Here is a 14350-nt window from a genome sequence, read left to right as displayed (position 1 = left end):
GATGTGCTTTGGGATTTGCTGTAGACCTTAGCACCTTAATGTACAATAAATACAATTATCATGCTGTATCATGAGCTTACGTACAGTACACAAAATTATCATTATTGTATAAATTCTGAAAATGATGCGAAATGCAGTGAATGTCCATCACACCTCAGTGTTTCTTCAGAGGATACGCTCTGATTTTTGTGGCTCCCTAATTTGAGGCAATGCCCACAGTCAGGGGTCCCCAGTGCAGAAGACAGACAGCTTCTTGTCATGCTGCTCACATATTCTTTACTGTGAAAAGAGGACAGCCTTTAGAGCTTTGTGTGCCTCTCAGACCTGTGAAAGACTATAAAAGCCACGTCCACATGGGAGGCACTAAGACTTTGAAAACCTCTCTGCAGAGACTCATCATCTAGGAAAGGGGTTTCAGCCTCCATTTCTTAAAGGTCTGAACACTTTAATGTGTCCCTATAGGGAGTCCAAGGATGGTTGTTGTAATGCTTTTTGTTTGAGCATCAGTAACTCAGTGGCTGTTTGTGCTAGATATCTCAAACTGTGATACATGGTAGCCACATTGTCTACTACAATTAGAACTCACTTGGATTTGTATACTGCATATTAATCACAGATTATGTGAGTTCATGTCAAATACAAAGATTCTGTTGTTACAATCTACCCCACTACTGGAGTGAGTTGTAACACTGCTGGGGATATAAGGTAAACTGCTGAAATAACGTCCACACTATCCAATTTTTACATAATTATACATCATTGAAAAACAAAGAAATGTGAACCATTTAAAAAAAAAACATTGTAGTTTTCATAACTTTAAATGTAGCACAAAAAAAAATTGTTGCATGTGTTGTGTGAGTGTGCGTGTAAGTACTGTATTCCTGTCACATAAGCTAGGGTTCAATCACTAGCTATGTTTCCATGATCCACCTATTTTGATGTGAATTTTGAGATATAGAATTAAAACGCTGGATGGAAACATCAAGATGTGCATAAATTCTTATAAAGTGCATGCGCAAAAAAAACTTGTGCGTTCAATTGAGGCTTTTTTATCTGGTAGGAAAACATGCACAAAACCTTGATATGCAACAACAACAAAAAACTCGTGTGACAGTCTCAACAGAGGACGTGATCGATAACTGGACTAATTGGGATCATCATAGGGGCTGGTAACATTTTTCAACAACTGTTACATCTATCTGCAAAGTGTAGCATGTAGGGTTGAAGTTAGCATAAATACTAAAAAGAAACAACTTCAGGTCATGTAAGTTAAATAATTGTATCCACAACTCAATGATTGCTATGCAAAAATAATCTAGTTTAAAATTTTGTTCAAAGTTTTTTGTTTATAAAATCTACAAATTTGCTCACAGTCACATGCAACTTCTCATGTGAGCTCAGAAAGCGTGTATGATATTGATGGTGTTACCACAGCTCTTTTCAGACCTCTAAAACTGGCAGTGTTACATCTAACCCCGTGTTACAACAATCCCCGGTCGTGAAATGTTCTTGTAAAACATGCTTTTTATTTGTCGGTTCACTTCTGTTAACTAAATGAAATCAGCAGTGGGGGGTTCAGTCAGAGCCTTGCTCAAGGGCACCTCAGTCGTGGTATTGAAGGTGGAAGAGAGCGCTGTACATTCACTCCCCCCACCTACAATCCCTGCTGGTACTGAAATGAAATAGCCCTGATAGAGAACAGAGCCTCTTATTAGCACACAGCCAGTACAAAGATAGAGGAGAGCTTCAGATGATGAGTTAATTCAGCTGGGTTAAATAAGAGAGACATCTGAAGTGAGCAGTGCTGGGGGGCTCCAGCAACAAAGCTTTGTGGGGGGTTCAGTCAGAGCCTTGCTCAAGGGCACCTCAGTCGTGGTATTGAAGGTGGAAGAGAGCGCTGTACATTCACTCCCCCCACCTACAATCCCTGCTGGTACTGAAATGAAATAGCCCTGATAGAGAACATAGTCTCTTATTAGCACACAGCCAGTACAAAGATAGAGGAGAGCTTCAGATGATGAGTTAATTCAGCTGGGTTAAATAAGAGAGACATCTGAAGTGAGCAGTGCTGGGGGGCTCCAGCAACAAAGCTTTAAACTCCATTGCTATTATACTGTCACCCAGTGGTCATATTGCTGAGTCCCTAAAACTATGTAGCCTACACTTTTTTGTGATAGCTAAAAATGTGTAGTTAATTCTAGCCAAGCATATATTTTGCTTTCGATTCTTTTTTCATCCAACCATCAAACGTGTGAAGATTAAACTGTTAAAAACCAAATGCTGATGACGCTCTCCTGCCATACTTGCATTTTTATTTTTATTAGCCTAACTGATCAAATGTGATTCTTTTTTTCCCTGGATGATATTTCTTTCTTTTTCTGACAGTAACCACGGTTTTGTTTTGTTTTGTTTGTTTTTTTGCTTTGCAATTTTTTTATTCACAATAAACTTTCTCAAGTCTTTGCCTAGATCTGCTGTCTTTCTTGCTGAAAATCTCTTAAAAATCATAAATAATACTAGGAATAACAAACTTTTTAAGGACTGTGTAAAAGGACTTCTTTGTAATAGGCTAAATAATAAATGTGGGTACTTTTTTGTTTTGTCAAACGTTAGACAAAATCCAGGAAATAATGCATCATCCTGATGTACATATTTTTTAGATTGATTTGAAATATGCTCTTATCTGTATCTGTTCGGGACACACCAAAGCTGATGTCAGAAACTTTATAGGACGGATAGTATGAGAATTTGAGTTCAGTGGAAAATCGATCACAAACCGGAAGCTAACGATATTCTGCGCCAAGATAAAAGCCGAGGACCTCTTTCACACACTTTATTTCCGGTTTCTGCACAGTACCAAGTTGCAGAATTTGCAATTATTTTTTCGGTGACTGACCTTACGGGAGGGGGTTTTTTTTAGCCAGAGTTTCTTTTTCTTGCATGCTAACAAAAAAATCGCGAGTCTTAAAAGATGTCCAAATCTCTATCATTTCGGTTGCAAGTCAGCTCCATAATGGAGATAATGACCAAAACGGCAATAGAAGAAATATGCAAAATTGTAGACAGCGATTTTGCGTTTTTACGACAAGAACTGTCTCGTGTCATGAGTGAAAATACAGTTCTTAAAGACAAAATGCTCTGTCTCGGCAGCGAAAGGCATGAAGAAAGCACACGCACCACAAAGGAAGAAGCGCGCGCTGGCTCCAAAATATATCGCTCTATTTGCGTTCAAACCGAAGACGGTAAACCTGTACTCAATAGTTTTGTTTGAAGATGTTCGTCGGACATGTGCACTACTATGATTGTAATGTATATGCATATTGTACTGCTTACAGGAGCGCAGCCCTCTATCAAAGGGATATTTGGAAAGGAGTGGTGTTCCAGTTTGTGGGACCGGAGGAACGAGTCCAGCTGTATCGATGTCGACCTGTACAGTGTGTCGCCTCATAAGGTCCCCTTAATTCCCTTTGAGTAGTTCACCCCAAAATGAAACTTATGCTTTAGAAGCTGTCCGTTAGCAAGCTGAATCTATGAGTTTCAAACAACGCCCCAAAGATTTCCATGCTCACAGTAAGAAGTGTAAATCAGACTGCATGCGTTATACACTGCATGTGTAAAGGAGTTAAATAAAGTGTTAAATGCAAGAAGTGCCCTCGTGTTTTAAAGCAGATTCTCAGTCACTTTCAAAGGGTGCATTAAATAAGACACTGGAATTATAAACAGTGTAATAACCTATCAAACTGCACATTTTTACTGCAACCTTTGGTTACACTTTTTTTAAGGTGTCATTGTTACAGTGTTATTATACATTAAGTACTGAGCAATATTAATTAACTACATGTAGTTATTATATCCGGTTAGGATTAGGGTTCGGCTTAGAGTTACCTGCCTGTAATTATGCATCATTTATTGTTATTATAATAGTAAGTACAGGCAGGGGCGGATTTAGTGATTTGGGGGCCCCAGGCAAAATACAGGAATGGGGCCCTATACAATTTCACACATTTACAACCTTGAGGTTTCTTTCAGTGTTGCTCGCTGCTGCACGACCGTGTCCCATAGTTGTGTCCAATCTTTTAGATTTTTCATGTACATGTTATAAATAAATGATTTCTTTAATGTTGTAAATCTCTTGTTCACATTTAAACAGGTTATAATAGTATTAGAGTAGGTTGGACACTAGGTGGTGCGTTGGGGTAATTTTCACTATGCAATTGTCTAATTCTTAACTTTAAAATATACTTTTTTTTTTTTTTTTTTTAAATTGCACATTTAAATTAAACTGAAGGAAATTATATATTTATATGCTTAAGGATTATTTCAACCAAACATGAAGTGTGACTGTGTGGAAAGGGACTGTGCATGGTCCTTCTTGGGTCTTTCACAAAAACGAGTGAGCGCCATTTAAAAAAATTAAAATAGGCCCTATATAATATGCACTGTTGCTTAGTATTACAATTATAGCTTCAGATGCATGATATTTGTAGGGCCCTATGAAATTTAAATTTTATTTACTTATTTTTTTAGAAATTCTGTGTTGTGTATTTAAATTTTTCTGGATGATTATATAAAATTTTAACAGAAAACATGTCTAATTAATGAAAATCATGAAACTTATTTAATTTAACAGCAATTTAGGCCTATTAAAATTTTAACAAAAATTACATTCTTAGGGCCCAAATTCTGTGCTTTCCATTTTCATTTTTCTGTATTCCATTTTAATGGTTTAATCAAAAACATATCTAATTAATTGAATTCATAAATACAACATAATTTATTAATTTGTATACAATAATAGGGCCCTATGAAATTTAAATTTTATTTACTTATTTTTTTAGAAATTCTGTGTTGTGTATTTAAATTTTTCTGGTAATCAAATGAAGGCAAAAACATGAATCTATCTTTTATTCCAATGAAAATTAATTATTCCAAACCCCTTAATTTTTGTACATTCAAAATGCTACACAAGTTTACTGTGTAACGAGCAATGTCACGGAATTCATCAAATATTGAATGAATAAATCAAATGCAATTCAGTGCACTTCAATCAAACCGCGATATGGACATCGCCCTACTTTTGCTAAGAAACACATTCTGTGTTGTGTATTTAAATTTTTCTGGTAATCAAATGAAGGCAAAAACATGAATCTATCTTTTATTCCAATGAAAATTAATTATTCCAAACCCCTTAATTTTTGTACATTCAAAATGCTACACAAGTTTACTGTGTAACGAGCAATGTCACGGAATTCATCAAATATTGAATGAATAAATCAAATGCAATTCAGTACACTTCAATCAAACCGCGATATGGACATCGCCCTACTTTTGCTAAGAAACATGTTCAACGCGGACATAGTAATGAACACCAGAGCAACCACTTGCGCGTCCGCACTGAATGTGCATCTCGCATATAAAAAGCATTTTAGGGGGCCCTTGTCTTTTGGGGGCCCAAGGTGGTCACCTACCTTTGCCTAATGGTTAAGTCCGCCTCTGAGTACATGTAACGTGTGTGTAACAAGGACACCTTAAAATAAAGTGTTACCCAACTTTTTTTAATGGTTCCATGAATTTGACATATGGAATGACCATAAAAAAAATTAGCTGTCCTACTGCACCATCTGCCCAATTTGAATTTTAAAGTCATTTTTAGGGGGGTGTTTAATTTGACAATGGGAGATGATACATAATGCAATGAATGTTGACAGCATTTAAAAATGTAGTACTGTACCGTTTTATTTTTTATGGACCCATGAACTTAATGTGTGTGTGTGGCACATTATATTAGCTTTGTCTAGATCAGTGGTTTCCAAACATGTCCTGGAGGCTCTCCACCACTGCACATTTTGGATGTCTCCCATATTGGAAACACCCAATATGACATTTGCATTCAGGTCCTCCTGGGAAGTTTGCATATTTACAAGTTGGGAAGTTGTAATTACAAAGTTGTTCGTTCAAGTGACTTTGGTTGAAGCAAGATGCCAGTGTACCATTTCTACATCCAATGCAGCAAGATTTTTGACTTTGAACCTGACTTGACTTTGATCTCGCAGTCTCTAATAATGATGATTTGAATCAGGTGTGGAGACATTCAAAATGTGCACAGTAGGAGCTTTAAAACCGATTTGGGAAGCATTGGTCTAGATCAGGGGTTCCAACCACATTTCTGATGCAGCGATTCATTCAGCATGTGACTCTCACAGTGCATTATGGGTATTCTCTAGCCACAGACGTGTGCAGTGTAAATAAGGGGTTAGGGGGCTCCAGAAATGTGGTTGAGAACCCCAGGTCTAGATCAGCGATTCCCAATCCTGGTCCTAAAGAACCCCCAACACTGTACATTTTTTGATGTCTCTCTTGTCTAACACACATATTTGAGGTTTTGGAGTCTTTAGTAATGAGCTGATGAACTGAATCAGGTGTGATTGATTAGGGAGACATCTAAAATGTGCAGTGTTGGGGGTTCCTCAGGACCAGGATTGCAAATCACCGGTCTAGATCGTTTTCAAGGTTGTTAAATATGACTCTGGGCTTGTAGAAGTCATTTCTACAAATGAAATCAAAAAACTAAATGTCGTTTTTACACGATCTGTTCATTTTGCCTCATGCAGCACAAAGAACAAGAGCACTCCAACCTGGTCATAATCAAAGAAGAGTGTTTTGAAGTGGACACTTATCCCAGTCATACAGGTAATTGTTCAAAACTTCTAGCAGATCTTTAATTCGTCTAGTTTAATTATTTTGGAGCATGCTTAAAAGAATGATTTGATTTGAACTATTTTAAATACTCCCGACAGGGAAAACCCCCCCAGCTTCAAGAGGACAGCCAACATCTTCTGTATATGAGCCACTGGCAGACTCCAAAAGTTTTGATAGCCATTTTGTGTCTGGTGAATTTTCAGAGCTATCGGAAATACAAAACACCTCCTCTGATTCATCAGACAAACACTCTAGGAAAAACTCTTTTGATGATGCTGTCGACCAGTTAATAGCACCAATAGAGGATCCATTGGAATTTGATGGTCACTCTATACTCAACCAATTTTCAGTAGAGCACAATGGTGAGTTTTCCTCTGAGGCTCAGGAGGATGAAGAAGCACAGGAAATGCACGAGGATGCCGCAACCACGACAGAACATTGCCAAAAGAGAGTCAAGGTACAGAAACCGCCAAACAACTTCAGTTGCTATGACAACGGGAAGGTGTTTCTTCGGCAAAACGCTGCCAAAAAGCGTCTCAGAAAACATAGATTTTCAAAGTTGAAACCAAACGAAAAGTTCCGTTGTGAGGTCTGCGGGAGATGTTTCCATTCAAACACCAATCTCTCGGTTCACTATTTGGTCCACACAGGGGAACGGCCCAATAAATGCAGTTTTTGTGGAAAAGGCTTCTCCCAGAAAGGAAATTTACAAGCTCATGAACGCATCCACAGAGGAGAGAGACCTTTTAGTTGTGCTACCTGCGGAAGGAGTTTCACCCAGAAAGTTAGCCTGTGTAATCACGAACGCATCCACAGAGGAGAACGACCTTATACTTGTATAACCTGCGGAAAGGGTTTCACCCAGCAAGTCACCCTCAAACAACACCTCATTGTCCATGACAGAACGGCTAAACCAGTCAGGAGGAAACCAAGGAAAAGTCACCGTGTAGTTGATTTGTAGCACACATTTTTGTTATTTCTCAATTTGAGATTGCAGTAGCTGTTTAAAGGGAAATACGAACAGTGGAAATGTGAGGTTGCAGCACCTTAAAAAGAACGTCTCTGTGTGTAATACTGTAGATCGTAGCAGAAATATATAGTCAGGTATGGCTGTGTATTACTCAGTAATGTAGTTGTTGTCCCACCAACTAATTAGTTTCTTCTGTTAAACCACAGCCTTTAATGGTGGTCATTGACATCTGGAGCCCGTTCTTCGTACCTCGCTTAATACATCCGAGATGATTTGAAAGATGCCAGATCTTCTAATCGTGATAACTGATCTCTGGCTCATTTGGTCCTTCAAACGAATTTGATCAGTAGGGTACTCTTCTAATAAAGTAGCAGTGGCTGGGACAGATTTTAAGTATCTGTTCTGCTTACAAAGATGCGATCTATCCTGTTTACATGAAATAAGCCTGCTCCCGAGCAGGTTTAAGCTTACGGACCTGTTGCTATGACAGCAACTCCGGGATGAGCTTCGAAGAACCAAACAATCCAAGATCATGCCAAATCGTCAACAATCACATCCAGCTAAACGAGTTAGCGACGTACGAAGAACGGACCCCTGGGCTAAACTTTTAAATGTTTTGAAACAAGTCTCTTCTGCTCACCAAGGCTGCATAAATTTGATGAAAGCTACAGTAATATTGTGAAATATTATTACAATTAACAATATCTGTTTTCTATTTCCATATATTAAAAAATGTAATTTATTTCTGTGATGGCAAAGTCTTCAGTGTCACAAGAACCTTCTGAAATCATTCTAATATGCTGAACTCTTTATTCTTTGAAGAATACCAATTAAAAAAAAATCATGTTTTTATAAAAATGTAACGCAGTAAAAACTTTTCAACACTGGCAGTAATAACAAACGTTTCTTGAGCAGTAAATCAGCATATTAGATTGATTTCTGAAGGATCATGTGACATTGAAGACTGAAGTAATGATGCTGAAAATGTAGCTTTGCATCACAGGAATAAAACAGAAAAGAGTTATTGTAAATTGTATTACTGTTTTTACTGTATTTTTGATCAAATAAATGCTAAACAAAATATTCCAAACTTTTGAATGGATGTAGTCTTGGATATATCTGAATAGAACTTTTGAATATATATAGTCTATATATAAAACACCACCATCACTAATTAAGGTTTTACGCTAAAGATTTACGGTCTGTTTTTTTAAAACATTATCATAATGTTATATCAGTTTTGGGCCATTAGTTTAAAGCGACAAGTAACACTAGATTTTTACGGAAGCTGTAATTTCAGTAGTATGTAGTTTGTACAATGCTTCTAGAGGTTTGAGTTGTTCAAGTTCAGATGTCAACTAGATTGCATGTGTAAGCAAACAGCAATTACTATGTGTATTTTCAGCCATGCTTAATAAAAAGTGGTTTGCATGATTTTACTCACTTTATGTCAAGTTTATTAAAGCGTGTTTGTTTATCCCTCTGTTCAAATGAATATACACATCGAGATGGTCCTAAATGAAGGTGAACTCAATGCACAGATGACTGTATAACACGTTTCATTTACAGGACATACATTTCTGTGAACAAACATGGACATACTTGCAATTTTTAAGGGTTCATATTGCACAGTAATGCACACTCTGCTGTAACAGCAACTTTGATACTGATAAAATTCAGTAATGGTTCACTTCAGTATGTACTAGTCTAACCGAAGCACTGGTGTGTATTGAAACCCTGTTTGTACGCGTAGCTTTTACCACACTCTGAGCAGCTATATGGCTTTTCTCCGGTGTGGCTTCGGAGGTGTACGTTTAGAGAGCTCTTCTGAGCAAAGCTCTTTCCACACTCCATGCACGAGTATGGCCTCTCTCCAGAATGAGTGCGCTGGTGTATTCGGAGGTACGTTTTTTGAGCAAATCTTTTACCACAAACTGTACAGACGAAAGGTTTTTCTCCAGAGTGTGTTCGCATGTGTGCTTTCAGGTAGGTTAGTTTGTTGAAGGTTCTTCGACAGAATACACACTCAAACCTTTTCTCTTCTGGAGTGCTTGGGTGGTTGTGTGTACTATGGAAAGTTTGCTGCTCTGTTGTACTGTCTCCATGTGTAGAGATCGTTCCATCAAGAGCTTGTTCTTCAGCTGGTGTCTGGTGCACGTTCGATTGGACTTGGTCATCTGAAGGTACCGTGTATGTGATAAAATCTTCAGAGCTTTGGGTGACACATCTTTCATCACTGGTCATTGCAGGTCCTGCAGTTCAACAAATGACACAAGAACATGTGAATATAATAAAGAGTTAATAGCAACTGTTATAAAGTTCTCCCTCCACAAACCTCTCAAACTGGAACTTTCATCTTCCTCAGGGTTATTTTTCCCAGAGCAGTCTTCAAATGTCTCCTCCTTGATCATGATCATATCTGGTTCTTCATCCAGCAGATCTACTGGCTGAAGGACAGAAAGTAAAAGAGAGAACTAGTTAACTGTATTCTGACACTGATTGATGTATATCAACAGCAGGATGTGAGACCAACCTCTTCTGCGATGACTGGAGAGTCCAGATGTGTGTCCTGCTCACCAACATGTGACTCCTCGTGTCTCCAGAGGTTCATGCACCATTCCTTACCAAAGACATTGTCAATTGCAGGACGACGTCCGGCTTCTGTAAGACATGCTTTGTTTTTGGTTACGTCATAATGCAAGAAGACAAGAAAGACATACAATGTGTAATAAAATAACTTTGTTGACCTTGTATATACATCACTATCAACACTTCTGCCTGTAACTTTCTAGTAATCCTGCAGACTTTGATTAGCTTGTTCAGGTGTGTTTGATCAGGGTTGGTGCTAAACTCTGCAGTTACAGTTGTTAGGTTTTTAGGGTAACTTGTGCAGGGTTATTATCCTCCTGAGAACCAGAAAAAAACCTTTGTGAATTTAGAATTTTTCATGTCATTACATTGTTTAGAGCAGGGTTCCTCAAATCTTACCCTGGAGGTCCAATGCGCTGCAGAGTTTAGCTCCAACCCTGATCAAACTCAGCTACCTGTGATTTTCTAATGATCCTGAAGACATTGATTAGCATGCTCAGGTGTGTTTGATTAGGGTTAGAGCTAAACTCTGCAGGAAAGTGGATCTCGTGGGCCAGATTTGAGGATCCCTGGTTTAGAGCATAAGGGAAAAAAATTAAATTTTTGAAAAATTATATTTTATTCATGTTATGCTATGTCTTCTGTAAAGGACACCAGTACTCAGTTTTTCTAAAAAGTAAAATGACATGAATAAACATAAAAAGGCAAAAACAATGGGATTTTTTTTAAATAACCAATACATTTTTAGGTTTCAGGTTTTTTTATAACAAACTTTGTACAAGGATGATTCTCAACTATGTTTTAAAAGATATAGCCAAACAAAATTATTTGATATACCATTTTGCTTTATGCAATGTGTGTGTAAAATATCCATAAACTGGTTTTCCCATTAAACTCAATGTTATCTATACACTGTATCTAATTTGCATAGTGTTGTGCTGTTGGGACAGCATGTTGAAAAAAGAAGAGTAATAATGGGAGCAATAATTGGCCAGATTTTTCATAAAAAATATCTAATATTTCATAAGATTTCATTGATATATAATTTATTTTCCTATTCAATTGTTTTGTTTCCCAAAATATGTAATAAACATGCTTTTAGTCCTGGTGTCCTCTACAGCGGACATGTATGAAATTATGTCCTGTTTCATAAGAGGAAGTCATATTTTGATTTGAAACCCCATAACATTTTCCTGAGATGTTGGTTTATGGCAAACAATTTGAAAATAAATCAGATTTTAAATGATAATTACAAATTATGATCACATTTCCAAAAAGATGTACAATTTTATCACTAAATTAATGTCAGTCATATTTAAAGACCAAGGAGAGACAATGGTCATGGTGATATTTCCAAACATTTGGTATCTCTGAAAAGCCCTGAACGTGCTCTGTACAGGACATCCTGTAGGACATTAAAACTGTGACAAGTGAGGTCTTAGAGAAATTCACTCAAATATAATGTCCTCTACATAGACAAAAAAACTCCATAGCTGGGTCTCAGCTCAGGATATGAAAAACAAACAAACACAAAAACAACCTGTAATAGTTGCGTCTTCTAAGAAGCTGACATAAATGGGTTTAGTAATGAACAGGTATTTTGTTTGTGAACGAGGTGAATGAACAAAACATCTTGTTGATGAACGAACTCGTTTGTAAACTTGGTGATCTGCTGACACAACAAGGACAGGAAGAAGAACAAAAAAAACGTTTGTTCAGTTTTTAATAGATATGTATGTATATATTTTAATAGCCTAAATAAGACTGTTCTGGTCATGAAACACTCGGTGTGTTTTCCAGTGAATGAGTGAATGATTCCTCGACTCGCATTACAGACTAAGCCAGTCACTTCACCACCTACTGATGTAGCCTAAAGAAAGACTGAAATAATGTATTTTGGTGACTGGAAGATGAACTACTATTTACTACGTTACAGAAATAGTCCCCCTGGAGTAAGGTTAAAGTCTTATTCAAGGGCACAATTATGATATAAGGACTGCCCACTACAGGCTTTAAACCTACAGCATAAATCAAAACACAGATTCATTTATCGTGCATAATAAGTAAATCACCTGTAAGTCCCGGATGGTTGAATGGAGCTGGTGACCCGTTCATCTTTCCAGCGCTTTTCCGTGCTGACTGAAGTTCGTTCTCCAGAAAATGACATTTCTTTTTCAGAGATTCATTTTCGTTTGTACAGCGTGAAATCTCTAATCGCAGCAACAAAGAATTCTCCTCGAAAAGTTTGCTTATTTCCACAACAGCCGCTTTCGCCAGCATTTGCATTATGGATGTTAGCTGCGTCTGAAAATCAGCAGTAACGTTATTCATGATGTCCGTTGTTTACGGGACCATTTATCAGCGATGTGTGCGTTACTGTAAACACCCGTCCTTCGATCTGACTGCCAACGCTGTAGTCTCTATGTAGAGCTGCTTTTATATTCTCAACATGCGATGGCACTGTATTCAGTATGTTTCTGAGTATAGAATCATAGCATATCTAGCATTTTGGAGAATAGGATCATGGGATGAATTACCGTACACCACCGTATAGAGAGCTCGCATGAATTATACTTCTTGATTGGTCGCATCCAAAACGGTTCTGGCCTATAGTACCTTGGCAACTGTTGCTATGGACGTTCTGTTCATTTGTGCGAGTGTTCCGATTTGGAATTTTACAAAAGAAAGAACAGCAAAAACGGCCAAAACGTTGTTGCTAGTGAGCGTTGTTGTATAGTGCTTGCTAGGGTGTTGTGTAGTTGCTCTCTGGCCCACGACAAACAAGCCCACCTTATCTCTCTTTGACATCTGACAAGAGTCTGTAAGGCTCTTTCACCCAATATATTTATCATCTGTCAGGCAAGTTTGAGGAAATATCAGGCTTCTCCTCAACATGCCGCACTAGTGGTCTATGTAACATAGGTAAGCATAGCTTTTAACATGTTCTGTGGTACAGAAAGTGTTGAAATTCACACTTCTAAGGAAAAACTCACCAGGTTTCAAATTAGGCTGGATCCGTGTGCAAAACATCTTCAATAGGTTTGCTTTTCGGGTTGAATCTGCTCATTTAAAAGTACACTGTTAAGACTTCTATTTTTATCAGCAGGTTCCTGCAATTACAGTACTGTTTTGATTACTTATTTACAGTAAGCAATACACAATACAAAAATCTGCTGTAATCTACTTGTAGCTATTGTATTAAGTAGTACCACGACATTATAGTATCACTGTAATCATATTATTCCTTTAAAAAAAAAAATGTAGTTGATACATTTTTTATTGTTGCATGAATGACTTAAAGGACCGTAATAAAATATTTAGTATAAACATTACAGCAACATTCAAATAGAACAGTACAAGTAATAACAAAGTTAAAAAAAGAAGGTATCGCAAGGTGAAAAATTGTCACTTAAGTAGTAACTTATCATAGTAGCAGTAGTAGTAGTAGTATTCAGAGCAGGGCCAGCATGAAGACAATTCTGAAACACATGAAAAAACTGATTATTGTCAGCGGTTACTTTCAGAACACCTTTTATAACTCATTACATGTTTACATTTAAGTGTTTAATCCCATACCTTTAATAACAAATGTTTGGCTTAAAAATTCTATACAAAGATTTTTTTCAACTTCATAAAACTGCTGGCACTTACTTAACTTGTTTTCCACTCGAATTCTGAAAGCCTCTGCATAAACGTAGCCACGCGGGTATTAAAGTTTTGGGGTTTCCTTTGGACAGCTGAACCCGTCCTTCGGCTTATACCTGATTTTGAGGTACATTTAGTCCCCTCAGGATTAATCCTTACGAAGAACCTAAAGAATAGTAGATACATTTTTAAACAAAACATCAATTTCGCAAGGCCTACAACTATGTCAGTCACCGAAACACTGTTTAAAAGGGGTTAGAGGTTTGCTATCTTATATAAAGTTACAGGACACCCTAAACAGGGAGCCATAACCTTGTTTACCTAATCCTATTAACAGGTAGGGTAGGCGATTTCAGAGAGGCTAGCAATAGTAATCTAGCTTTGAAAGCATAAGATCCCCCCCCCCCCCCCCCCCCCACTCCACCCTCCTTCTCCCCCCACCACCCA

General features: G+C 37.6%; 2 protein-coding genes across 2 annotated transcripts in view; one reads left to right on the top strand and one right to left on the bottom strand.

Annotated features, from left to right (window-relative positions):
* The first annotated feature begins 2855 nt into the window (after positions 1 to 2855).
* LOC107588011 (zinc finger protein 239-like) lies at positions 2856 to 7926 on the top strand. Its single transcript, XM_016275994.1, has 4 exons — positions 2856 to 3242; positions 3336 to 3451; positions 6612 to 6690; positions 6798 to 7926. The coding sequence occupies exons 1-4, from the start codon at positions 2972 to 2974 to the stop codon at positions 7658 to 7660; spliced, it is 1329 nt and encodes a 442-aa protein (XP_016131480.1). The 5' UTR covers positions 2856 to 2971; the 3' UTR covers positions 7661 to 7926.
* A 2329-nt stretch (positions 7927 to 10255) lies between these two features.
* The window catches only part of LOC107587952 (uncharacterized), a 14853-nt gene continuing 10758 nt past the window's right edge, over positions 10256 to 14350 (bottom strand). The window contains exons 8-10 of the mRNA XM_016275931.1: positions 13910 to 14069; positions 13252 to 13737; positions 10256 to 10330 (exon numbers count right to left, since the gene is read on the bottom strand). Coding sequence (XP_016131417.1) covers positions 13910 to 14069 — 160 coding nt within the window. The 3' untranslated portion in view covers positions 10256 to 10330; positions 13252 to 13737. The remainder of the gene's footprint in view (positions 10331 to 13251; positions 13738 to 13909; positions 14070 to 14350) is intronic.

This window comes from Sinocyclocheilus grahami, unplaced genomic scaffold (assembly GCF_001515645.1).
Source record: "Sinocyclocheilus grahami isolate Dianchi unplaced genomic scaffold, SAMN03320097.WGS_v1.1 scaffold97.1, whole genome shotgun sequence".
NCBI lineage: Eukaryota > Metazoa > Chordata > Actinopteri > Cypriniformes > Cyprinidae > Sinocyclocheilus > Sinocyclocheilus grahami.
This window is presented reverse-complemented; position numbering and strand designations above follow the sequence as displayed.

What these genes read in the sequence shown, in the direction of transcription:
- LOC107588011 (XM_016275994.1), top strand. Translation starts at nt 2,972, where the DNA reads ATGTCCAAATCTCTATCATTTCGGTTGCAAGTCAGCTCCATAATGGAG. An exon ending in ACAGTGTGTCGCCTCATAAG is followed by an intron (nt 3,452 to 6,611) that starts GTCCCCTTAATT and finishes TGCCTCATGCAG; the next exon opens with CACAAAGAACAAGAGCACTC. An exon ending in CACTTATCCCAGTCATACAG is followed by an intron (nt 6,691 to 6,797) that starts GTAATTGTTCAA and finishes TACTCCCGACAG; the next exon opens with GGAAAACCCCCCCAGCTTCA.